This window comes from Bombina bombina, chromosome 5 (genome assembly GCF_027579735.1).
Source record: "Bombina bombina isolate aBomBom1 chromosome 5, aBomBom1.pri, whole genome shotgun sequence".
In the NCBI taxonomy this organism is placed as follows: domain Eukaryota; kingdom Metazoa; phylum Chordata; class Amphibia; order Anura; family Bombinatoridae; genus Bombina; species Bombina bombina.
In genome coordinates this window covers 178939173-178967060 of record NC_069503.1, presented here as the reverse complement: position 1 = coordinate 178967060, position 27888 = coordinate 178939173, and the positions used below count along the sequence as shown (strand labels likewise).

The window sequence follows — 27888 nt, the reverse complement described above, 5'->3', positions numbered from 1 at the left end:
AGTTTTACATTTAAATACTACATTAAAAAATACATAAACAGACACATTTCTGCAGTACACTTTTATACTGAGCACACCCCGGCACAAAAATGTGAAACAGAGGGTATTTAAAGGGACAGTCTACTTGAAAATGTTTATTGTTTAAAAAGATAGATAATCCCTTTATTACCCATTCCCCATTTTGCATAACCAACACAGCTATATTAATACACTTTTTACTTCTGTGATTACCATGTATCTAAGCCTCCCCTATTTCATTTCTTTTGCAAGACTTGCATTTTAGCCAATCAGTGCTGACTCCTAAGTAACTCCAGGGGCGTGAGCACAATGTTATCTATATGGCACACGTGAACTAATGTCATCTAGTTGTGAAAACTTGTCAAAATGCATTTAGATAAGAGGCGGCCTTCAAGAGCTAAGAAATTAGCATATGAGCCTACCTAGGTTTAGTTTTCAACTAAGAATACCAAGAGAACAAAGCAAAATTGATGATAAAAGTTGTTTAAAATGACATGCTCTATCTGAATCATGGAAGTTTATTTTTGACTAGACTGTCCCTTTAAATTAGTTTGTTTTCTATTTGGTACTTTGAAGAAGTTCCAGGAAGGGGCAGAAACGTTGGTTATAATTATGATTTTTTTATACAGTGTTTGATGTTTGGAAACAGTAGCAGACAACTCAACAGTAGACTCAAATTATTGTTGGGTCCCCCCAAAGGTAGCTCAGCAGTAGACTATAGTAATAATATAAATGCTGCCCTCCCTGTATAATGATTTTGAGGATAGATAGACCTGCACTAATGAAAGGCTCCCCTGCCTTAGGATTGTACACATTCTGTACACACTTATGTATAGACTGGCTGCTATGGCCCCCTCCCCTTGGGCCCTGGTGCCACCGCACCTGCTGCACCAATGGTAGTTCCGTGCCGGTATGAAAATGGAGATATACAATAAAGTAAGATATACAATAAATAATTTTTAACGAAGCCTCTTTTTGACAAAACAAAAATAAAAAAATGTTTTTGACACTTTAAAAGGATTTGAAACAAAATGTTATTTTGTGACCATTTACATTTTTTTTAAATTTCCTTTTATCGTCAAATTTGCTTTGTTCCCAAAATATTCTGTATTGAACAGATACCTAGGTAGGCGTCTGGAGAACTACATGGCAGGAAATAGTGCTGCCATATAGTGCTCTTGCAAATGGATAACATCCTTGCAAAACTGCTTCTATATAGTGCTCCAGAAACGGTCCGGTTCCTAAGTATAGATCCCTGCTTTTTAACAAAAGATACCAAGAGAACAAAGAAAAAATGATAATAGAAGTAAAGTAGAAAGTTGTTTAAAATTGCATTCTCTATCTGATCCATGAAAGAACAATTTGGGGTTTTATAACTTTAATGCAAATTGTAATTGTCACCTTCGTATCCCTCAATAACCTTTTGAACCAAGAACTTAGCTGAAGAAATATTGGAGAAGCAGATGTAGTCTAATTATAGTTGTCATTACGCGCATCATCTGTTTCACCTATTGAATGACATTGTCAATAATATTATAGTCCCAGAAATAGCAAGACATAGTCACCTGCCTGTCTGTAACCAAGGATAAATTACAGACTCGCTAGCATCTCTGTCATGATCACACACTGGCCCAGCCCCTATCTTTACCCCTGTTGGCTGCACAACACTATTTGGTAAATGACTGTTTGTTTTGTTATTGTATGTCATTTTTGGTTGATGAAATTATTAAATTAATATATATTTTTGTTGTCTGTATAATTAGATCTAACTTTTATATTATTTCCCCTTTTATTTGATCAGTAGAAAGTATTTGTGTTTAAATATTAATTGATTTTAAGTGAAAATACATGATAAATGTGTTGCTTTTAATTGTATCTGAAAGGAAAGTATCATATGAATAAATATTAACAAAAATAGCTGTAGCTTTGTGTGTTCAATAGAAAAATGTTTAAATCAGGGAGCTAGTGGAAGTAAAAACCACAACTTTTACTGGAACCATAGCTTGATTAAAGGGATATGAAACTCACATTTTTTTCTTTCATGATTTGGATAGAGCATGCCATTTTAAGAAACGTTCTAATTTACTCCTGCTTTTCAAATAAAGATAGCAAGAGAACAAAGAAAAATTGATAATTGGAGTAAATTAGAAAAATGCTTAAAATGGCATCCTCTATTCAAATCACGAAAGAAAAAATTTGAGTTTCATATCTGAACAATTGTTTGCATATAACTATGTGTTCAACCCTTGCAAATGGGTTAAAATATAGTTAAAATCAGCTACAGAGTAGAAATGCACTACTGCCAGCTAGCTGAACACATCTTCGGAGCCAATGACAAGGAACATATATATGTAGCTCCTGAGCCTACCTAGGTGTGTTTCCGTGAAGGATAGTAAATAAAATAATAGAAGTAAATTAAAATGTCTCTTAAAATTGCATGCTCTATATAAACCATGAAAGTTTAATTTTGAGTTCCATATCCCTTTAACTATGGGGAAAAAATACACAAAAATCCATCATATGTCATGCAAATTAGCCTAAGTGGCTTTTTAAGAGGTCAAAAAATACAAAAATACATAGGAAATCTGTTTGAAAAAAAAGCAGAAGCTTATATGGTGCAACGTCTTTAATAAAAAGGCTCTATAAGTATATTTTCTAGTGACACCCTTATAAACACTGAGGGGCATATTTATCAAAGGTCTTGCGGACCTGATCCGAGAGTGTGGATCAGATCCGCAAGACCTCGCTGAATGCAGAGAGCAATACGCTCTCCGTATTCAGCATTGCACCAGCAGCTCACAAGAGCTGCTGGTGCAACACCGCCCCCTGCAGACTCGCGGCCAATCGGCCACCAGCAGGGGGTGTCAATCAACCCGATCGTACTCGATCGGGTTGAATTCTGGCGATGTCTGTCCGCCTGCTCAGAGAAGACGGACAGGGTTATGGAGCAGCAGTCTTTAGACCGCTGCTTCATAACTGCTGACACGGCCCACAAGCTCTGTTTGGAGCTTGATAAATGTACCCCATAATCTCAAGCTGCAGAGGAAAGTCTAAACTTATACCCAACTGGGTGAATTAAAACACTTTGCTTCATCCTTTAAACCATTAATTTATGTAAACAATGCAAGTATATGAATTTCTCAGATAATTAAAGGGACATAATAACCATAATCTAAATCACTCGAAAGTGATGCAGCATAACTGTAAAAAGCTGTCTAGAAATTATCACCTGAACATCCCTATGTAAAAAGGAAGATATTTTGCCTCAAAATGGATTCAGCTCACAAAAATAAGTGCTCCATAAGCAGTTATCTTTAAGCTACTGTCAGCTGCATGTTGAAAAAGAATTAAAAAAGCAACAGCTAATCAGCTTCATATGACACTTTGCATTACTGTGATCTCATGAGATTTTATAGTAAACTTTCTTAAATCAAGGAAGGAAATAACATGACTGTGCCTGCACATGCCAGATACACGCTCCCTTGCAAGTCCCAGGACTAGCATACTGGTTGGCTGTTTAAAGTCCCTTTACAATGGGATATGGCTTCTGAGGAAATTATGAGGTAAAATATCTTCCTTTTTTACATAGAGATGTTCAGGTGATATTTTCTAATCAGCTTTTCACAGCTATTCTGCATCAATTTCAAGTGCTTCAACTATTTAGGTATCATGTCCCTTTAAATGGATATAAACCCCAACATTCATCTTTCATGTGCCAGACAGAGCATACAATTTTAAACAATATTCCAGTTTACTTCTATTTTAAAATATGCTTCATTCTCTTAGTATACTTTGTTGAAGGAGAAACAATACACTACTGGTAGCTAGCTGGACACATCGGGTGAGCCAATAATAAGAGGCATATAAGTGCAGTCACCAATCAGCAGCTAGCTCCCAGTAGTGCATTGTTGCTCCTGAGTCTACATTGTTATACTAAGAGAGTAAAGCAAACTAGATAATAGCAGTAAGAGAACGTTGTTTACAATTGCGAGTTCTATCCGAATCATAGAGTCACCTTTTATCTTCTCAGATACTTTGTCTTGCAAAATGATATTGTTTAGCTGCTTGAGTTATTTATTTAACAATGTAATGAATGATTTTCAGTTTTCAACCAGTTTATTTGGCTAATTTGTTACAAATTTACTGGATTATGTTTTGGTTTATTTAACAGTGTCTGTTTCGCACACTTTAATCTGAAAAACACACCCAAAATTAGTTCTGACTTGGGAAAATATTTAACAAACTGCAAAAAAAAAAAACAACTGGTACAGCATTCATCTGAAAACTACTGTGTCAACACCTAGGAATATATATATGTAAACATTATCTGTCTATTGATTACGCTATGGTCTTCTAAAGCTAATGAATGATCCCTGACCCTGAACTTTCATAGGGACATAAAAGGAAAAACAGAAAATACAGTATCTTATTGTAATATTGCTTCCATGTAATTATGTGTTTATATGGACATGAAACCCAAATTTTCTATTTCACGATTTAGATAGAGAATACAATTTTAAAAAGTTTCCAATTTACTTCTATTATCAAATTTGTTTAATTCTCATGTTATTCTTTGTTGAAGAGCTATCTAGATAGGTAGAGTGCACATAACTGGGACACTACATGACAGGAAATAGTGCTGTCACTAAAGCTCTTGTTAAAGTAAAAGTCAATTCTAGCGTTGTACAAACGCTAGGATTGACTATTGAAACAAATAAAGGGGACTTTCATTCATGAAGTATAAGATACTTCATGTAGAAAGCTTCTTTATTTGTTTCAATTGATCGCCGTCGGGCCACGGCTAAAAATTTTTTTGCTAAGAGGTGACGTTTTCACCTCTTAGCCAATAGCCGTGTGGTAAATCCATGGGAGCTGGATTTACCGCACGGCTATTGGCTAAGAGGTGAAAACGTCACCTCTTAGCAAAAATTTTTTTTAGCCGTGGGCTGCTGTAGCAGCTAAGAATGCTGATCGGTTGAAACAAATAAAGGAACTTTCTTCATGAAGTATCTTATACTTCATCAATGAAAGTGCGCTTTATTTGTTTCAATAGTCAATCCTACGCTAGGATTGACATATATGGTTATAAAATAAGTTTTATTTTATGACTATAAGATAAATTGCAAGTTGGAATTTCTCCTTTAAGGTTATATATGTATCACCGGACAACTAGTATTTTGATTGGTCCAAATAGACAACTCCTCTTGTAAACTAATTTATTACCTGCTGATACACCTGATTTTTAGCTCTGATGAAGCGCCCTTGAGGCAGTACATGTGTCAGCTGTTTGTCTACTTGCTGTGCCCTGTAAAAATATCGCAATAAAGTGTATGTTTTAAACACAATTTTCTCTCCTGATTCATTTGACTCTGGAGTGGCAACATTGTTGTTATCTTTTGGATTATTTGCTCTATCGGGGGCAGTGTGGAGAGCCCCAGCCGCTCCAGCATCAGGGTCTCTGCAGACATCACTGGAATCGGTACGAGAGTGAGGCTATGTGCCGTGGGTGTAATTGCTGCACAGCAGCTGGGAACATACTACCGCATTTAGAATAGCAGTGAGTAATTTCAGAACACAACTTTTTCTGAACTCCAGTTTTCAAAACCACACGGGTAAGCCTCATTTCTGCCGATATTGATTGTTTGGGATCTATGATATTTTACAAACGTCCTCACACTAGCCGCAACATCTGGGACTCAGAGTAAGTCGTTGGTGTGGGGGGTATTGTTTGAAACGCTTGATTGTTTGCCAAAGGACTGTGATCTTTTGAAGTGGCTTTTTAAATTTACCCCACAGAGTGCACTGCAACGCTGTAAACAGACCGAACTGAGCATAACAAAATGTTGCCAGTCTCCTTTCTTGCAATCTCACTATGAATACAATATTGTTGCAAAATCCTTGGAGGTTGAACTTCAGCCCCATATTAGCGCTGTATTAGTGAAGAGCTGTAAAGCAAGGTATTACCTTTATATGGAAGAAAAATTAACCAATATATATTTATTGTGTTATTCTTTAATATGCTCTGTGTTGAAAAGGCTCTATAATTAGACTACCTGCATAATGTACTTTTATATTGAGATTTAAATCACAAAGGAGTAGGGAGAACTCTTAGGTTACAAGGTCAGGATTTGGAATTTGCTGAGGGTCACAGAACACATTTTGATTTGTTGTATGACTAATACATACTGCTGTTGTATTGTTATGCTAAAGGAACAGTTTCAAGATGCAACTTCCCAAATTTTATGCAAGGAAAGCAGTTGTGTATTGTGTAAGCCAAGGTTCATTGGCTAAGCTAAATATTAATGATTTGTGCAGGGAACTTGCAGTATAAATGTGAGTGTAGCATTTACTGTTGCAGCAGATCCATGGGTTGTGTATGTATACTGAGGTTTATTTGCAAATCACACTGATATCCTAAAATGTGTCTTGTGAATATAAGGAGCTAGTTACGCTTATCATTAAACATAAAGGATATAAAACTCAACATTTTTTATATTGAATTTAAAAGATTGATGCATTTCATACAAATCAATAAATACCTACAATTAGCATCTCTGCATGACTTTGGTACAAATTTCATTGTAAAACCGATTATTTTCCAAACCCACGGTGGGGCTCATTGTGGTCTACCTAGGTAGGGACTGGCATGCACAATTGTACCCAATAGTGCAGTAGGCAACATCACACACAGACCCACGGCAGCTGCAGAGGAATAAAACAGTGTTATCAGTGCAAGCAGAGCTGCAGTACCGTAGGTAAGTATCTCGCACACATAACGACGTTGGTCCATGGAGTAACGAGCAATCAAATACTAAATGCAAATGTTTTATGTCTACTTTTCTTAAAATAAACATAATTCATTATTTACGAGTTCTGTCTCCCCTATGATAACAATCTGTAACACCAGATTTAGACTATGAGTAGTACCTGTGGAATTTTCCTAAGACTGTAACAAATATTTGAAAATTATATAGATGGTGTTTGAAAGCTTAAAAAATACAAAATACCTTAATTCAATTCAAGTCTGGTCAATAAGGATCACAAGTGAGATAGATAGTACTTTAAGAAGACTGATACTAATAATAAGCAAAAAGCAGGGTGTTTTCTTGGAAGATCTGTTTGTTTTGCACATATGATTTTCCTGTGGAGAACATATATGTATAATATAATTGATAGCCAGCCACAGTCGTCAGAAATGGGGCATCGCTGCACAAAATTACACTCTGCACCTGCGCTCATGCAGAACTAGTTTCTGGACTTGTCTACCTTTAAGGTGTGTGGTGCGCATGAGATTACGTCTTTCCCCTAATGTGCATGCGGAAGGTAGTGCGCACAAGTATAACTAATATGCGGTACTCGCGCATCAGGATTGGCGGATGTGATTTCAGCTTGAACAACCTACTATGAGCTAGAATTTGAGTGTTTTTCCAGCCCATTTGCGAGCACATTAAATTCCACCCACGTTGAAAGTAAATGTGAACCCGTTAGAGCAATCGCGATTTACCTTAGAATCATAACGGTGACTTCAGAGCTCTGATTAAATGTTTTGCAAAACAAAAAACATCAAAAATACATTTAAAAGTTCATTTACACTCATAATAGCACTATCCAATACAAATTATTTAAAACAAATTGGAATAAAAAGTTATAAAGGCTCAAAGATATGAGGTCTCAGGTATAGAAAAAAAAGCTGCAAAGTACTTTAACATAGAGATACATACATATACATGTCTAAATATGAATATATATATGTGTGTATATATGTCTATAGATATGTATTTATGTGTATATCTGTATTTACAGCCATATATACACATATAAACACATAATGACATATGTACACATATAAAGACATATTTAAAATTGTATTCTGTATACTGCAGCTGAAGCATGAAAGAAGAAATTGGGGTTTTATGTCCCTTTAAACATTTTGATCAATCACATTTGGCCTGATTAAATGGGTTTTTTAAAGGCTCCAACAGATCAAACTACATCATAAACCGGTTGTGTTTATTCAATGGACGGTAAATAACTGTGCAGTAATAAGATGGTAAATAACTGTACAGTGATAAGATGGTAAATAACTGTGCAGTGATAGGACGGTAAATAACTGTGCAGTGATAGGACGGTAAATAACTGTGCAGTGACAGGACAGTAAATAACTGTGCAGTGTTCGGATGGTAAATAACTGTGCAGTGTTCAGGTGGTAAATAACTGTGCAGTGACAGGATGGTAAATAACTGTGCAGTGATAGGACGGTAAATAACTGTGCAGTGTTCGGATGGTAAATAACTGTGCAGTGTTCGGATGGTAAATAACTGTGCAGTGATAGGACGGTAAATAACTGTGTAGTGACAGGACGGTAAATAACTGTGCAGTGTTCGGATGGTAAATAACTGTGCAGTGTTCAGATGGTAAATAACTGTGCAGTGACAGGATGGTAAATAACTGTGCAGTGATAGGACGGTAAATAACTGTGCAGTGTTCGGATGGTAAATAACTGTGCAGTGTTCAGATGGTAAATAACTGTGCAGTGACAGGATGGTAAATAACTGTGCAGTGATAGGACGGTAAATAACTGTGCAGTGTTCGGATGGTAAATAACTGTGCAGTGTTCGGATGGTAAATAACTGTGCAGTGATAGGACGGTAAATAACTGTGTAGTGACAGGACGGTAAATAACTGTGCAGTGTTCAGATGGTAAATAACTGTGCAGTGTTCGGATGGTAAATAACTGTGCAGTGATAGGTGTCTGAGGGACTTGTAAATGCTAAAGACGCATTCACAGTATTGCAAATGGGCTCAAATCCAAACCTCATTTGGACATTACTCATCGCTCACTGATTAGCATTAGGTTTGATCTCTGCACATGTAATTATTTTTCTTATTATACTTTTTAGTTTTAATGCATTTTATATTCAGTGATTCCAGGCATCTCTGTGAGGTGAACTGCACAACATTGTGATTAGCTTATTTATAAACCTATTAATCATACCAAGGCATATTAATAATGTAGATCAGTGCTCAGTATTTTCTTGGCAAAATTTTTTATTTTTTTATATTTCATGATTCAGAAACAGCATATCATTTTAAACAATTTATTTCCATTATCATATGTAATTAATTATCTTGGTATCCTTTGTTAAATGACAAGCCAATGACAAGAGGCATTTTTTGTGAAGCAACCAATAAACAGCTAGCTTCCATTATCAAAAGGCTTCTAGTAAAAGTTATTACTGTTTTTTTAGCGGAATTGGCACATATCCTGCTGAGAGAGCTACTGGTAGTGTATATTATACCTAATTTGTGTAATACAAGCTACCTCTGACCCTCTGATCAGGCATGGGGTTTGAATAATGGTGCACAGGCCCTCACGGGATATGTAAGTATGCACAGTAATAACTTTCATTAGAAGCCACTGTCCAGCCTAACCAGGAATCCTCCCCACCGATTTAACCCTGTAACTGCTCAAACCTTACCTAACCCCAAACAGTGCCCCCCCATTGCACTTAAAGGACCTCTCAATGCAGTAGAATTACATAATTAACAAGCACATAATAAAAAAGACAATGATTTAACACTAAGGGACCGATTTATTAAATGTCGGACGGACATGATCCGCTGTAGCGTATCATGTCCGCCCGATATCGCTAAATGCCGACAGCATAAGGCATTGCACAAGCAATTCACTAGAAATGCCTGTGCTATGTTAAATGCCAACAGTGTATGCTTTTGGCATTTAGCGATGTCGGGCAGACATGATCCGCTACAGCGCATAAAGTCAGCGCGCTTCAAAGTAAATTGGTCCCTAAGGGCTAGATTACAAGTGGTGCACTATTTAACGCTTCCACTCAATAGTTATCTATGCTAGAAGTAAGCTTTTTGCGTGCATCGGATTACGCTCGTATTATGAGTTGAAAGTAAACTGTTTTCGATTGTGCGCTAACCCTGACATGCCTAAAAAGCCAAACATGATATCGTGAGCGATACATATACACATATAAATACATATGTACACACACACACACATATAAATATATATATATATATATATATATATATATATATATATATATATATATATATACTGTATATATATATATATATATATATATATATACACACACACATCTTTAGACATGTATATGTATGTATTTCAATGTTAAAGTCCTTTGCCTTTTTTTTTTAACATCTGAGACCTCATATCTTTGAGCCTTTATAACTTTTGTGTGAAATTTTGTTTAGAACAATCTTTATTAGATGGTGTTATTATGAGTGTAAGTGTAATTTGTAATGTATTTTTGATGTGTTTTGTGACAATTTTTTGTTTCATGAAACAGTTAACCAGAGCTCTGAGGACACAGTAATCTTTCTAGTGTAAATCGTGATTGCGCTCAAGTGACCACATTTACTTTACAGCTTGTAATATGAGCGGAAAACCTGATTTGCACAAACAGCCGTGATAAACCCCTTATCGTAGGGTGACCAGACGTCCCCGATTTTCGGGGAGAGTCCCCGGACAAAGTATGTCCCCGATAGGAAGGGACACCATCAGGGGGTGAAATGGGTGATTCCAGTCAGACTGGGTGTTGGCAACTAGTTTGGGACCTCTACAGGGCCCTCCGTCTGACCGCCGCTTCAGAAATTTAGTCCGGTGCTTCTGGGCCTAGTCTCGGAACTGAAGGGCTGGAACTACATGTTCCAGAATGCCTTGGAGCAAGGGCCAGCAAATCGGAGTGTGAGGGAGTGGCTCCCGCCCGAGTGGAGGGGGAGGGTTCAGTGCAGAGCAGCTTCCAGTCTTTCAGTGCTGGGGAGGAAAGGACTAACAGAGCTGGCTATGAGAGAGGTAGGCACTGGCAGTACAGTACAGTGTATTTAGTGCCTGCATTTAGGAGACCTGTGTGTACATATTGTGCCAGTCAGAGAATCACATTGGAAGGATGGTGAGAGCAGTAAGGGCTCAGATCTTTGCATGGGGACAACACTGTGAGGCACTGATTGTTCACACTGAGCATGAATTCAGTTTGCTGTCAGCTAAGTTACATAGTTGTGTTTTGTCTCATCTGCTTGATAAACCACAGCTGTAATTAATCTTTATGATGGTGCTGGGCTCTTACAGGTAATGCCATGCAGTCCACCTGTTAAATAAACAATCTGACCCTCTCTTTCCTTTATTAATCCCCTCCTGAGCAGACAGAGGTCTCACACAGCTCACTAGTATTGTCCATCCCAGTGTCTTTATTGACTTGTCAAAGTGGGTGTTGAGGCTGTGGGGTCTATTTATGAAGCAGCAAATGCTGCTTCCGACCCTCTCCGCTTCAGTTCCGACTGAAGCGGAAGTTAAGAAGCAGCGGTCCTAAGAACGCTTCTCCTTAACTCGTCCGCCACCTCTGAGGTGGCGGACAGAAATCAGCCTGATCAATACGATCGGGTTGATTGATACCCCCTGCTAGCGGCCAATTGGTTGTGAATCTGCAGGGGACAATATTGCACCAGCAGTTCACCAGAACTGCTGGTGCAGTGATAAAATTTATCGATGTGCAAGCGCACGTGATCCGTTATAGCGTATCATGTCTGTCCGCACCTACATAAATAGACCCCTTAGAGGAGTATGTCATTTTTGTTCTGCTTGAGTGGATACAATTACTGATTTTGAAGCTTTCAATACTGCTAATAAATGCACAATGCTGCTCCTGAGAAAACTGAAGTTTCCATGTGTGGTTTATTATAGCCAAAACTTGGGATTATATACACTCAAGCAGAACAAAAATGTGTGTGTGACTGGCTATGTGTGTGTGATTGACAGTGTATGCATGTCTGGCTATGTGTGTGTGTGATTGACTGTGTATGCATGTCTGGCTATGTGTGTGTGTGATTGACTGTGTATACATGTGTGTGATTGACGGTGTATGCATGTCTGGGTATGTGTGTGACGTGATTAACTGTGTATGCATGTCTGAGTATGTGTGTGTGTGATTGACTGTGTATGCATGTCTGGCTGTGTGCGTGTATGAATAACTGTGTATGCATGTCTGGCTGTGTGTGTGTGATTGACTGTATGCATGTCTGGCTATGTGTCTGTGTGGAATGACTGTGTATGCATGTCTGAGTATGTATCTCTGTGTGTGTGATTGAATGTGTATGCATGTCTTGGTATGTGTGTGTGTGTGTGTGAGTGATTGACTGTGTAAGCATGTCTGGGTATGTGTGTGACGTGATTGACAATGTATGCATATCTGGGTATGTGTGTGATTGACTGTGTATGCATGTCTGGCTATGTGTGTGTGTGTGATTGACTGTGTATGCATGTCTGAGTATGAGTGTGACGTGATTAACTGTGTATGCATGTCTGGGTGTGTGTGTGTGATTGACTGTGTATGCATGTCTGGCTGTGTGCGTGTGTGAATAACTGTGTATGCATGTCTGGCTGTGTGTGTGTGATTGACTGTGTATGCATGTCTGGCTATGTGTCTGTGTGGAATGATTGTGTATGCATGTCTGGGTATGTGTCTGTGTGTGTGATTGAATGTGTATGCATGTCTAGCTATGTGTGTGATTGACTGTGTATGCATGTCTGTGTGTGTGTGTGTTTGACTGTGTATGCATGTCTGGCTATGTGTGTGTGTCATTGACTGTGTATGCATGTCTGGCTATGTGTGTGTGATTGACTGCGTATGCATGTCTGGCTGTGTGTGTGATTGACTGTGTATGCATGTGTGTGATTGACTGTGTATGCATGTCTGGGTATGTGTGTGACGTGATTGACAATGTATGCATGTCTGGCTGTGTGTGTGTGTGACTGACTGTGTATGCATGTCTGGCTATGTATGTGTGTGTGTGTGATTGACTGTGTATGCATGTCTGGGTATGTGTGTGATGTGATTGACTGTATATGCATGTCTGGCTGTGTGTGTGATTGACTGTGTATGCATGTCTGGGTATGTGTGTGATGTGATTGACTGTATATGCATGTCTGGCTGTGTGTGTGTGACTGTGTATGCATGTCTTGGTATGTGTGTGTGTGATTGACTGTGTATGCATGTCTGGGTATGTGTGTGTGTGCGTGACGTGATTGACTGTGTATGCATGTCTGGGTATGTGTGTGATTGACTGTGTATGCATGTCTGTCTGTGTGTGTGTGTGAATAACTGTGTATGCATGTGTGTGTATGTGTGTGTATGTGTGATTGACTATGTATGCATGTTTGGGTATGTGTGTGACGTGATTGACTGTGTATGCAAGTCTGGGTATGTGTGTGTGATTGACTGTGTATACATGTCTGGGTATGTGTGTATGTGTGTGATTGACTGTGTATGCATGTCTGGGTATGTGTGTATGTGTGATTGACTATGTATGCATGTCTGGGTATGTGTGTGACGTGATTGACTGGGTATGCATGTCTGGGTATGTGTGTGTCTGTGATTGACTGTGTATGCATGTCTGGATATGTGTGTGTCTGTGATTGACTGTGTATGCATGTCTGGGTATGTGTGTCTGTGATTGACTGTGTATGCATGTCTGGGTTAGTGTGTGTGTTATTGACTGTGTATGCATGTCTGTGTGTGGGTGTGTGTGTGTGATTGACTGTGTATGTGCGCATAATTTTGTGTGTGTTCTGTGGTAAGAATAAAATACAAAATATGCATTGAAACGTTTTTTCTCTATCTTATCTTATTAACATTTGGTAGTCATATCCCCAAAAATTCTAAGAAGCATTTTTTTTTTAAAATCTCATGGACAAAATGTGAGAAATAACATATATATCATACAGTCACTGCATAAACACATACCAAATACACTGCATATATAATTTGAGAAAAATATGCTAATAAAATATTTTTTTACCATTTGCCAATAATAAAAAAAATAAAATGTCCCCGGATTTCATTTTAAAAATCTGGTCACTTGAGGTGTTTAATTTCCCATTAAGGAAAACAATATCCACTGAGGCCGCCAGTATGAATGGGGCTTTTGTTAAAAATATTAACTTACATCAATTAAACTGTTGTTCATTATTACTATTTTTAAAGTTACTTTTACTTGACTTATAAAATACAAATATAGTAAAAAAGTGAATAAAAATGTGTTTTTCAGAATTACTAAGAGAACTCAAGAACTTCGGCACAGTCTGAAAAAATGTAGGCGCTCCTGTTCTATGGGTGTGCTTGTGTGTATTTTAATAACAATATACATTAATAGAGTATAGATATTTTACAGATCATCAGTGTATGTAATTGTTATTGACATTATTTGCTTGTTTAATTTGCTTAGTTAGATGTATTTGCTTCTTAGCAAACGGGCGCGATCCGATATACGGCGTAGTTTTCGGCGCAAGCATGGGTACCCGCGCCGCCTGTAATTTCACCTCGCACATCGGTGTATTACATATACTGCGCCGTTAGATGCCAAACTAACATAATTAGGACAAACTGGCGAACTTCTGAAAAGTGCGCAAATACACATTTTAGTCGTCGCAAGTAATTTACGCCTGTATTTTGTCCACGTAAAGTCTCAATAAAGAGTAGTTTTATGCAAATTAGGCTAACACTCGTAAAAATGAACCACGACTCTATCTAAAAATGCGACACGTAATTAGGCTATTCAAAAGTCATTTTCTTCAGTGTGTTTGGATGGTTCGTTGAGCTACAGCACACTACAGTGGAGTGGAGGATTAGTCAGAGTAGAGAGAGAGGCGCAAACAGAGGAGTTAGTTAGGTCGCATTGTTGGTTGATTAAGCTTGTACACTTACACATATTTCTCCTGTTAAGTGTAGTCAGTCCACGGGTCATCCATTACTTATGGGATATTAACTCCTCCCTAACAGGAAGTGCAAGAGGATCACCCAAGCAGAGCTGCTATATAGCTCCTCCCCTCTACGTCACACCCAGTCATTCTCTTGCACCTAACTAATAGATAGGATGTGTGAGAGGAGTGTGGTTATTAAATTTAGTTTTTTATTACTTCAATCAAAAGTTTGTTGTTTTAAACAGCACCGGAGTGTGTTGTTTCTTCTCAGGCAGTATTAGAAGAAGAATCTACCTGAGTTTGTGTATGATCTTAGCGGACGTAACTAAGATCCATTTGCTGTTCTCGGCCATTCTGAGGAGCGAGGTAACTTCAGAACAGGGGACAGCGGGCAGGGTTCACCTGCAAAGAGGTATGTTGCAGTATATTATTTTCTAAGGAATGGAATTGACTGAGAAAATACTGCTAATACCAATATAATGTAAGTACAGCCTTAAATGCAGTAGTAGCAACTGGTATCAGGCTGTTATGTATGTATGTTGGCACTAAAGTATTTCTGGGGAATGGCACTTCACTAAGAAAATACGGTATACATATAACTTATAGCCTTTCTGCAGTGATAGCGACTAGCAACAGGCTTTTATTATTATTTCATATATTTAAAACGTTTACTGGCAGGTTAATCTTTTTTCTCTCTGAGGTACTTGGTGAAAATTTATGGGCATTTTTTTCCACTTGGCTGTCGTTTATTTTGAATAAAATCAGTTTACTGAGCTTCCCCACTGCTGTATTATGAGTGGGAGGGGCCTATTTTGGCGCTTTTACTACGCATTAAAAATTCAGTCACAGTCTTCCTTATTCTCCCTGCATGATCCAGGACGTCTCTACAGAGCTCAGGGGTCTCCAAAACTAGTTTGAGGGAGGTAATCACTCACAGCAGACCTGTGAGACTGTGCTTTGACTGTGATAAAAACGTTTTTATTTGATTTGTCAATCGTTTTTTGGTATTAAGGGGTTAATAATCCATTTGCTGATGGGTGCTATCCTTTGCTAAATTAATGCATTTCATATGAAAAATTGATTGCTATAACTAAACCGGTTCATTGTTATATCAAAGTGACAGTTTTTTTGTGTGCTTCTTAAAGGCACAGTAACGTTTTTTTCTATTGCTTGTAAATTCATTTGAAAAGTATTTTCCAAGCTTGCTAGTCTAATTGCTAGTTTGTTTAAACATGTCTGACACAGAGGAATCTCTTTGTGCAATATGTTCAAAGGCCAAGGTGGAGCCCAATAGAAATTTATGTACTAATTGCATTGATGCTACTTTAAATAAAAGCCAATCTGTACAAGTTAAGCAAAATTCACCAGAGAACGAGGGGAAGTTATGCCGACTAACTTGCCTCACGTGTCAGTACCTGCATCTCCCGCTCAGGAGGTGCGTGATATTGTAACGCCAAGTACATCAGGGCGGCCATTACAAATCACTTTACAAGACATGGCTAATGTTATGACTGAAGTTTTATCTAAATTGCCAGAACTTAGGGGTAAACGAGACCACTCTGGGGTGAGAACAGAGTGCGCTGATAATACTAGGGCCATGTCTGATACTGCGTCACAAATTGCAGAACATGAAGACGGAGAGCTTCATTCTGTGGGTGACGGATCTGATCCAAATAAACTGGATTCAGACATTTCAAATTTTAAATTTAAGCTGGAAAACCTCCGTGTATTACTAGGGGAGGTGTTAGCGGCTCTGAATGATTGTAACACGGTTGCAATCCCAGAGAAAATATGTAGGTTGGATAAATATTTTGCGGTACCAACGTGTACTGACGTTTTTCCTATGCCTAAGAGACTTACTGAAATTGTTACTAAGGAGTGGAATAGACCCGGTGTGCCTTTCTCACCCCCTCCTATATTCAGAAAAATGTTTCCAATAGACGCCACCACACGGGACTTATGGCAAACGGTCCCTAAGGTGGAGGGAGCAGTTTCTACTTTAGCTAAGCGTACCACTATCCCGGTGGAGGATAGCTGTGCCTTTTCAGATCCAATGGATAAAATGTTAGAGGGTTACCTTAAGAAAATGTTTGTTCAACAAGGTTTTATATTGCAACCTCTTGCATGCATTGCGCCTGTCACGGCTTCGGCGGCATTTTGGTTTGAGTCTCTGGAAGAGACCCTTGACACAGCTCCATTGGATGAGATTACACACAAGCTTAAAGCCCTTAAGCTAGCTAATTAATTTATTTCTGATGCCGTAGTACACTTAACTAAACTTACGGCTAAGAATTCCCGATTCGCCATTCAGGCGCGCAGAGCGCTGTGGCTAAAATCCTGGTCAGCTGATGTGACTTCTAAATCTAAATTGCTTAACATACCTTTCAAGGGGCAGTCATTATTCGGGCCCGGTTTGAAAGAAATTATCGCTGACATTACGGGAAGTAAGGGCCATGCCCTGCCTCAAGACAGAGCCAAACCAAGGGCTAGACAGTCTAATTTTCGTGCCTTTCGTAACTTCAAGGCAGGAGCAGCATCAACTTCCTCTGCTCCAAAACAGGAAGGAACTGTTGCTCGCTACAGACAAGGCTGGAAACCTAACCAGACCTGGAACAAGGGCAAGCAGGCCAGAAAACCTGCTGCTGCCCCTAAGACAGCATGAAGTGAGGGCCCCCGATCCGGAAACGGATCTAGTGGGGGGCAGACTTTCTCTCTTCACCCAGGCTTGGGCAAGAGATGTCCAGGATCCCTGGGCATTGGAGATCATATCTCAGGGATATCTTCTGGACTTCAAAGCTTCTCCTCCACAAGGGAGATTTCATCTTTCAAGGTTGTCAACAAACCAGATAAAGAAAGAGGCGTTTCTACGCTGTGTACAAGATCTTTTACTAATGGGAGTGATCCATCCGGTTCCGCGGTCGGAACACGGACAAGGGTTTTACTCAAATCTGTTTGTGGTTCCCAAGAAAGAAGGAACCTTCAGACCAATATTGGATTTAAAGATCCTAAACAAATTCCTAAGAGTTCCATCATTCAAAATGGAAACTATTCAGACAATCTTACCCATGATCCAAATGGGTCAGTACATGACCACAGTGGATTTAAAGGATGCCTACCTTCACATACCGATTCACAAGGATCATTACCGGTATCTAAAGTTTGCCTTCCTAGACAGGCATTACCAGTTTGTAGCTCTTCCCTTCGGGTTAGCTACGGCTCCAAGAATCTTTACAAAGGTTCTGGGTTCTCTTCTGGCGGTACTAAGACCGCGAGGAATATCGGTAGCTCCGTACCTAGACGACATTCTGATACAAGCATCAAGTTTCCAAACTGCCAAGTCTCATACAGAGTTAGTACTGGCGTTTCTAAGGTCACATGGGTGGAAAGTGAACAAAGAAAAGAGTTCTCTATTGCCACTCACAAGAGTTCCCTTCTTAGGGACTCTCATAGATTCTGTAGAAATGAAGATTTACCTGACAGAGGACAGGTTAACAAAACTTCTAAATGCTTGCCGGATCCTTCATTCCATTCCACATCCGTCAGTGGCTCAATGCATGGAGGTAATCGGCTTAATGGTAGCGGCAATGGACATAGTACCTTTTGCACGCCTGCATCTCAGACCGCTGCAATTGTGCATGCTAAGTCAGTGGAATGGGGATTACTCAGATTTGTCCCCTATGCTGAATCTGGATCAAGAGACCAGAGATTCTCTTCTGTGGTGGCTTTCTCGGCCACATCTGTCCAGGGGAATGCCCTTCAGCAGGCCAGACTGGACAATTGTAACAACAGACGCCAGCCTACGAGGTTGGGGCGCTGTCTGGAATTCCCTGAAGGCTCAGGGATCATGGACTCAGGAGGAGAGTCTCCTTCCAATAAACATTCTGGAATTGAGAGCAGTTCTCAATGCCCTTCTGACTTGGCCTCAGTTAGCAACTCTGAGGTTCATCAGGTTTCAGTCGGACAACATCACGACTGTGGCTTACATCAACCATCAGGGAGGGACAAGGAGTTCCCTAGCGATGATGGAAGTTTCAAAGATAATTCGCTGGGCAGAGTCTCACTCTTGCCACCTGTCAGCGATCCACATCCCAGGCGTGGAGAACTGGGAGGCGGATTTCCTAAGTCGCCAGACTTTTCATCCGGGGGAGTGGGAACTTCATCTGGAGGTCTTTGCCCAAATACTTCGACGTTGGGGCAAACCAGATATGGATCTCATGGCGTCTCGCCAGAACGCCAAGCTTCATTGTTACGGGTCCAGATCCAGGGACCCGGGAGCGGTCCTGATAGATGCTCTGACAGCACCTTGGACCTTCAAGATGGCTTATGTGTTTCCACCCTTCCCGATGCTTCCTCGATTGATTGCTAGGATCAAACAGGAGAAAGCATCGGTGATTCTAATAGCGCCTGCGTGGCCACGCAGGACCTGGTATGCAGATCTAGTGGACATGTCATCCTGTCCACCTTGGTCGCTGCCTCTGAGACAGGACCTTCTAATTCAGGGTCCTTTCAAACATCAAAATCTAATTTCTCTGAAGCTGACTGCATGGAGATTGAACGCTTGATTTTATCAAAGCGTGGATTTTCGGAGTCAGTAATTGATACCTTAATACAGGCTAGGAAACCTGTTACCAGGAAAATCTACCATAAGATATGGCGTAAATATTTACACTGGTGCGAATCCAAGAGTTACTCATGGAGTAAGGTCAGGATTCCTAGGATATTGTCTTTTCTACAAGAAGGTCTAGAAAAGGGTCTATCTGCAAGTTCTTTAAAGGGACAGATCTCAGCTCTGTCCATCCTTTTACACAAACGTCTGTCAGAAGTTCCAGACGTTCAGGCTTTTTGTCAGGCTTTGGCCAGGATTAAGCCTGTGTTTAAGACTGTTGCTCCACCGTGGAGCTTAAACTTAGTTCTTAACGTTTTACAGGGTGTTCCGTTTGAACCCCTTCATTCCATTGATATCAAGCTGTTATCTTGGAAAGTTCTGTTTTTAATGGCTATTTCCTCGGCTCGTAGAGTCTCTGAGTTATCGGCCTTACATTGTGATTCTCCTTATCTGATTTTTCATTCAGACAAGGTAGTTCTGCGTACTAAACCTGGGTTCTTACTTAAGGTAGTCACTAACAAGAATATCAATCAAGAGATTGTTGTTCCATCATTGTGCCCTAACCCTTCTTCAAAGAAGGAACGACTTCTGCACAATCTAGATGTAGTCCGTGCCCTGAAATTTTATTTACAGGCAACTAAAGATTTTCGCCAAACTTCTTCCCTGTTTGTAGTTTATTCTGGACAGAGGAGAGGTCAAAAAGCATCTGCTACCTCTCTCTCTTTTTGGCTTCGTAGCATAATACGTTTAGCCTATGAGACTGCTGGACAGCAGCCTCCTGAAAGAATTACAGCTCATTCTACGAGAGCTGTGGCTTCCACGTGGGCCTTTAAGAATGAGGCCTCTGTTGAACAGATTTGCAAGGCTGCAACTTGGTCTTCTCTTCATACTTTTTCCAAATTTTACAAATTTGACACTTTTGCTTCTTCTGAGGCTGTTTTTGGGAGAAAGGTTCTTCAGGCAGTGGTTCCTTCAGTGTAAAGATCCTGCCTGTCCCTCCCATCATCCGTGTACTTTAGCTTTGGTATTGGTATCCCATAAGTAATGGATGACCCGTGGACTGACTACACTTAACAGGAGAAAACATAATTTATGCTTACCTGATAAATTCCTTTCTCCTGTAGTGTAGTCAGTCCACGGCCCGCCCTGTTTTTTATGGCAGGTCTAAATTTTAAATTATACTCCAGTCACCACTGCACACTATAGTTTCTCCTTTCTCGTTTGGTTTTCGGTCGAATGACTGGGTGTGACGTAGAGGGGAGGAGCTATATAGCAGCTCTGCTTGGGTGATCCTCTTGCACTTCCTGTTAGGGAGGAGTTAATATCCCATAAGTAATGGATGACCCGTGGACTGACTACACTACAGGAGAAAGGAATTTATCAGGTAAGCATAAATTATGTTTTTTACATATTGCACACATATTGCATACATATTGCATACATACATATACAAATACACCACACTTTTTTTCAAACACCTCACACATTTTATTTAAATTTTACAGTGTGATAGGCTGAGTGTTTGGTTGTGATTGTGTGTGATTGAACTGGGAGTGAGTGTGAGAGTGTGTGTACTGTGAGGATGGCAAGGAGAGGTAGGGCGGAGGGGAGGAGGGGAGAGGAGTGGCAGGGAGAGGAGTATTGTAGAGGACAGGAGGAGCAGTGGGGTCCCTGTCAGGGAGTAAGTGGAGTGGGGAGAGGGAGAACTAGAAGGGATGATGGGAGGGGAGATGCCTGAGAGCCCCAGAGACCAGGCACATCTAGAAGAGGGACAGAGGGTGCACATGGGGACAGAAGGGGGAGGAGGGAGAGGATAGGGAGGAACCCACACCAGGGACATCACAGGGAGCAAGCCAGGTGTCCACGGAGGATGAGAGGATGAGATGTCCAAACTTCTCATTCAATGAGAATGTTGCCCTAGTCCAGGCCATCATGGACAATCACAGTGCCCTCTTTGGCCAGGAGAAGGGCAAAGGTAGTGCCAAAAGGCATAAAACAGCATGGTTGGCGGTAGAGGATGCCATCAACAGTGTGGCCCCGCAGAGGAGGACTGTTGAGGGCCTTAAAAAGCGGTGGAATTACTTCAAGAGGCGGATGAAAGAAAAGATGGGGCAGGAAGCTATGCACCAGAGGGGAACAGGCGGTGGTCCACCCCTGGACATAGAATACAACACCTGGCAGGAGATGATACGCAGGTCCCTGAGTATCACAGCAGTCCGTGGACTTCCAGGGGCTCGAGACTCAGGGGCTGCAACCACAGCACATCATGCTGATGAGTAACATCCCACACACCAGTATTATATGTATTTGAGATATAACATCCTTTAATGTCACACATTCATGTACACAATGAGGAGCATGGTATTTGGCCTACTAACAAAAACATCTACAATTATATTTGACATTAATGCTACTTAACACAATGCAATTCATGATATGAGGTGTAATAGTGCAATACTAACATGTCTCAGAGTAACACAGGCCACAAGCCACATGTAGAGTTTTCAGTAAATGGACACTATAGCCATCACAATACTTTTAGCTCAAGAAAGCAGGTTCAGTGCCTACATCAGGCTAAAGTAAATTGTGTGACCATAGTGTCACTTAAAGAATACATTTTCTCCATCATTGACATGTACACATAACTATTGTATGAAACACATACCTGTATACTGCGCATATTAAAATCCCTCATATCACAAATCACAATGTGCACATGCATGTTATAGAGTTTGACATGAGAATCAGTATAGGCCCTAGCATGTATCAATGTACATTGTATGCCCACATGGACATATATCTGACTGTACTAATCCCTTTCATCATTTGACTCCTCCACAGAACCTCCCGTCACGAGGATGCAAACAGGCATGCCGCCACGTCCACCACCACCACCACCAGTCACAGGCATGCCGCCACCTCCATCACCACCACCAGTCACAGGCATGCAGCCACCACCACCAGTCTTCAGGCAACCACATGAACATTATGCTCCCAGGCATGAGCAGGGTTGGATGGCTTCAGTTGAGGACCCGGAAGTGATGCCACCACCATTGACATATGACCCCTGGCAAGATTCCTGGCCAGAGGAATATTCTTCTTTTGGCTTTGAGGGGGAGCCAAGATAGCCACAAAGGGTCCATGTATTTACTCCCCCCCCCTCCCCAACACAATCTCAGAGCAGTCATGACTTTTACACACAGGCTATGTCACAAGAAGTGCCAACTGGACAGGCTGAGTGGTCCCACACTGGTCATCAGTGGGACTATCAATCCACCCTGAGAGCTCCACCATCCTCTTCACTTGGGAGAGCTCCACCATCCTCTTCACTTGAGAGAGCTCCACCATCCTCTTCACTTGGGAGAGCTCCACCATCCTCTTCACTTGGGAGAGCTCCACCATCCTCTTCACTTGGGAGAGCTCCACCATCTGCAGAAGAACATATAGCTGAAAGTACTCAAGCAGCAGCAGATGCAGCTGAAAATGTCCCACAAGCAGCAGCAGATGCAGCTGAAAATGTCCCACAAGCACCAGCAGATGCAGCTGAACCTGCACATCAAGCACCAGCAGATGCAGCTGAAAATGTCCCACAAGAAACAGCAGATGCAGCTGAACCTGCACCTCAAGCAACTAGAAGCCCTGCTGCTCAAGAGCCTGTGGATGCATTGTATTCTCCCCTGGGTGAGGAATACATTGCACTCCAGAGGAGGCTCATAACAAGCTGTGAGAGCAGACAAAGAGGCCAAGAGAGGTTTCACAGGAGCCAAGAGAGGTTACACAAACATAGCATAGAGCTGCAGAGGGACATGGCAGCATCATTAAGTGGAATTGTTCAAAACCAGTCACAGATGATGCAAATTCTGTCTGATATGCAGATGGACAATAGATGGCGGGAACAAAATCAACTCTTGGGTGTGTTGGTTGAGCACTTTACACACCAGCAGCACACTGCCTCCAGCCTATCATCTGTGGCCAGCACTCCAGCAGAAACATCTGAATCTTCTCAAACCAGGAGAACAAGGAAATCCACTACAGTCACCTCAGCCCCCTCATCCAAAAAGCCTAAAAAGAAATAAATATTCTTATAGTTCACCATAAATCTTTTCCTCTGTTATTTACCATATAATTGTCATCCACATCCATGTGAGGTGTGTTTTAGTACACTAATATTGTTAAAACATATAATAAGGCCTGTGTGGAAATGGCCCAAAAAAGGTAATATTATCCTGTTTATGACATATTCTTGTACTATAACTCACATCCACAATAGTTGTTTCTGAAGGGTACATATAGTAATATTCACTTCTAAGATGTAAATCAATGTATCTCACATCCAATATAAATTGACACATTGGTATATATAGTAGTGATGTTACTGATAGGGTGGGCATTATCAAGGGCCCAATACGATATGCAGCGTCGCCCGCAAATGCCGGCGACGCTGAATTTTGCACTCGTTTGGTATCCTATATACGGCGTAACCTAGAAGTTACGCTCGTATATTTCTGCCATCGCCCGTAGTTTTTTGGGCCATAGGCAGGTATACCAAACCAGCGCAGTTTGGTATCCAATATACAGCGTAAGGACTTACGTGGTGAAAATGGAGAAATTCTACTCCATTTTCACCTCGCTACAAAAAGCAGCCGTAGTAAGCCTTACGCTGTCTATTGGAGCCCCGTAACTCCCTAAACTAGCTACAAAATAAACCTAACACCTAACATATGCACAATGTCTATCTACCTGTCAACCGCGATCCCCCGCCGCAATCCCTAATAAAGTTATTAACCCCTAAAACACCGCTCCCGGACCCCGCCGCCACCTACAATAAAAGTATAACCCCCTAATGTGAGCTCCTACCCCGCCGCCAATTACATTAAACTACCCCCTAAAGTGAGACCCTTACACCGCTGCCATCTATTTTAAAATTATTAACCCCTAATTTAATCCCCCTACACCGCCGCCAGCTATATTAAATTAATTAACCCCTAATCTAATCCCCCTACACCGCCGCCAGCTATATTAAATTAATTAACCCCTAATCTAATCCCCCTACACTGCCGCCAGCTATATTAAATTAATTAACCCCTAATCTAATCCCCCTACCCCACCGCCACCTATATTAAATTAATTAACCCCTAATCTAATCCCCCTACCCCGCCGCCACCTATATTAAATTAATTAACCCCTAATCTAATCCCCCTACCCTGCCGCCACCTATATTAAATTATTTAACCCCTAAATTACTAAACTATCCCTACCACTAAACCTAAGTATAACCCTACAAATAGCCCTGAAAAGGGCTTTTTGCGTGGCACTACCCCAAAGTAAACTGCTCTTTTGCCAGCCCTTAAAAGGGCTTTTTGCGGGGCATGCCCCAAAGAATTCAGCTCTTTTACCAGCCCTTAAAAGGGCTTTTGGTGGGGCTTTGTCACAAAGTAAACTGCTCTTTTGCCTACAATCTAAATCCCCCTACACCGCCGCCACCTATAATAAATATATTAACCCCTAATCTAATCCCCCTACACCGCCGCCACCTATATTAAACACATTAACCCCTAATCTAATCCCCCTACACCGCCGCCACCTATATTAAACACATTAACCCCTAATCTAATCCCCCTACACCGCCGCCAGCTATATTAACTATATTAACCCTAATTATATTAGGGTTAATATAGTTATTATATTATATATATTACCTATATTAACCCTAATTATATTAAGGTTAATATAGTTAATATCGTTATTATATTATATATATATATTAAGTATAATAACCCTTTCTAACTCTAACATCCCTAACTAAATTCTTATTAAAATAAATCTAATTAATATTAATATTATTAATTAAAATATTCCTATTTAAATCTAAATACTTACCTATAAAATAAACCCTAAGATAGCTACAATGTAATTAATAATTACATTGTAGCTATTTTAGGGTTTATATTTATTTTACAGGTAACTTTGTATTTATTTATTTATTTATTTATTTATTTATTTTTTTAACAACAAAATTTGAAACTTTATTGCAACAGTTTAAGTGCTCGTGGACTGACAACAATACAAGGGTTTTTCTATACTAAACATGTTGAAATTTCTAGAAATTTCAAGTGCTACGTTTTGGTTAGATAGACTCACACATAAATGTTTCCTTTATAACAAATGGAAAAAGTGTGTAGTTTACAAGCATAATGTGCTGACATTTGGTATCACAGATAACATTACTACCCAGAACTGGACTGCCACTGTAGATACAAGAATGAATGAAGAGCTTTATTCTAAAAAGCTCATGTGTATTAACGTGAAAAACAGAATTACAGGAAGCAGAGCTTAACCCATTCTACATCCAGAGAAATCTAAAAGGGCTAATAATCACAGTTATTACATTTTTATGAACATCCAATCAATCTTTTCTTTTAGATAAGAGGTGGTTATACTTTCACATACTTAAGAATTCTTCTGAGGAACTTTTATTGTGACAGTTTTGACCTCTGTGTACGCTTCTAGGCCATATTCTCCAAGCTCTCTGCCTGTTCCTGAGGCCTTGTACCCTCCAAAGGGAGCTTGAGCTCCGAAAACATCATAGCAGTTAACCCAGACAGTGCCAGCTCTCAATGCCTGTGACACGTAGTTAGCCTTATCAATATCTTTGGTGAAAACAGCTGCAGCCAGCCCATACATAGAACTATTTGCTCTGTCAATAACCTCGTCGATTGACTTGAATTTGAGAATTTGCATCACAGGTCCAAAAATCTCCTCTTTAGCGATGGTCATGTTTTCAGTTACATCTCCAAAAATAGTGGGTTGGATGAAGTACCCTCGATCAGCAGCAGGGCCTCCACCACATAGCAGTTTGGCACCTTCCTGTTTCCCAGATTTAATGTAGCCCAATATCTTGTTAAATTGATCCTCATCCACCTGAGGTCCCTGCTCCGTTTTAAAGTCAAAGGGGTTACCAACGACTCTGGTCTTGGCTCTCTGGATACTCCTCTCCAAAAATTCATTATAGATGTTCTCTTGGACATAGGTGCGAGAACCAGCACAGCAGCATTGGCCTTGGTTAAAGAACAAGGCAAAGTGGGCTTGCTCAACAGCCCAGTCCAAATCTGCATCAGAACAGATTATGTTTGGACTCTTTCCACCAAGTTCCAGAGTCACTTTCTTCAGATTACTTTTACCAGCAGCCTGCTGGATTAAACGTCCCACCTCTGTGGAACCAGTGAAAGCAACTTTATCAACATCCATATGGGAGGATATGGCAGAACCTGCAGTTGGACCCATCCCTGTAATTATATTCACAACACCAGGTGGAAATCCAGCCTCTTTCACCAGGCTAGCAACATGCAGAGCTGTCAGTGGTGTTTGCTCTGCAACCTTCATTACAATCACATTTCCAGTGGCCAACGCTGGCCCAAATTTCCAAGCCAACATCAGCAAAGGGAAGTTCCACGGAATGATCTGTCCACAAACACCAACTGGCTCATGTCTAGTGTAGGTAAAATAATCTCCATCAATTGGAATGGTTTTTCCATGATACTTATCAGCCCATCCTGCATAATACCTCAAACACTTCAATACCAGATCTAGGTCCACTGCATATGATATGGCATAGGGTTTCCCGTTGTCCAAAGTCTCCAGTGACGCCAGGTGAGCTCTGTCCCTTTCAATGAGATCTGCCAGCCGATTCAGCAGAACACCCCTTTGAGAAGCATCCATTGTTCTCCATGGTGAGCCGAGTTTAAATGCTTCACGTGCAGCTTTCACTGCTCTGTCCACATCAGCTTTATCTCCCTCAGCTACGTGGCAGATTACTTCTCCTGTGGACGGGTTGACTGAAGGAAAGGTCTTCTTGCTCACTGCATCATGCCATTCATTGTTTATAAAAAGCTTATTAAAATGCACTTCTGCCTTTGGGTTAGGTGCGGGGATGGCAGCAGCAGAAAACCTGCTGATTTGGATCCCTAAGGGCACATGGGAGACCCTGGAAAAGACGTTACCACAGACAGCACGGAGCATTGTGCAGCACCTAACTTCCAGCGGGAGAGACAACTGCAGAGAAGGCAGAACTGTCAACTGCTTCTGCTTATTGACTCTAACTTTGTATTTATTTTAACTAGGTACAATAGCTATTAAATAGTTAATAACTATTTAATATCTACCTAGTTAAAATAATTACCAATTTACCTGTAAAATAAATCCTAACCTAAGTTACAAATACACCTACACTATCAATAAATTAAATAAACTACAAATATCTAAACTAATATTCAATAAAATAAACTAAACTAAATTACAAAAAAACAAACACTAAATTACAAAAAATAAAAAAAAGATTACAAGATTTTTAAGCTAATTACACCTATTCTAAGTCCCCTAATAAAATAATAAAGCCCCCCCAAATAAAAAAACTTCCCTACCCTATTCTAAATTAAAAAAGTTAGCTCTTTTACCTTACCAGCCCTTAAAAGGGCCTTTTGCGGGGCATGCCCCAAAGAAAACTGCTCTTTTGCCTGAA

At 40.4% G+C, this 27888-nt stretch overlaps 2 protein-coding genes across 4 annotated transcripts; one reads left to right on the top strand and one right to left on the bottom strand.

Annotated features, from left to right (window-relative positions):
• The first annotated feature begins 1626 nt into the window (after positions 1-1626).
• Positions 1627-23469, top strand: LOC128659273 (translation initiation factor IF-2-like). Of its 3 annotated transcripts, none has more exons than XM_053712948.1 (2): positions 1627-1692; positions 22212-23469. In XM_053712948.1, the coding sequence occupies exon 2, from the start codon at positions 22577-22579 to the stop codon at positions 23444-23446; it is 870 nt and encodes a 289-aa protein (XP_053568923.1). In that variant the 5' UTR covers positions 1627-1692; positions 22212-22576; the 3' UTR covers positions 23447-23469. The 3 variants fall into 3 exon arrangements, with proteins under 3 accessions (XP_053568923.1, XP_053568922.1, XP_053568924.1); XM_053712947.1 differs by lacking the exon at positions 1627-1692 and adding an exon at positions 10786-10864; XM_053712949.1 differs by lacking the exon at positions 1627-1692 and adding an exon at positions 14138-14156.
• A 1889-nt stretch (positions 23470-25358) lies between these two features.
• On the bottom strand, positions 25359-27431 carry LOC128660148 (aldehyde dehydrogenase, mitochondrial). The gene has a single exon (XM_053713803.1). It carries the CDS (start codon positions 27387-27389, stop codon positions 25821-25823), a length of 1569 nt encoding a protein of 522 aa, XP_053569778.1. The 5' UTR covers positions 27390-27431; the 3' UTR covers positions 25359-25820.
• Between the last annotated feature and the right edge of the window lie 457 nt (positions 27432-27888).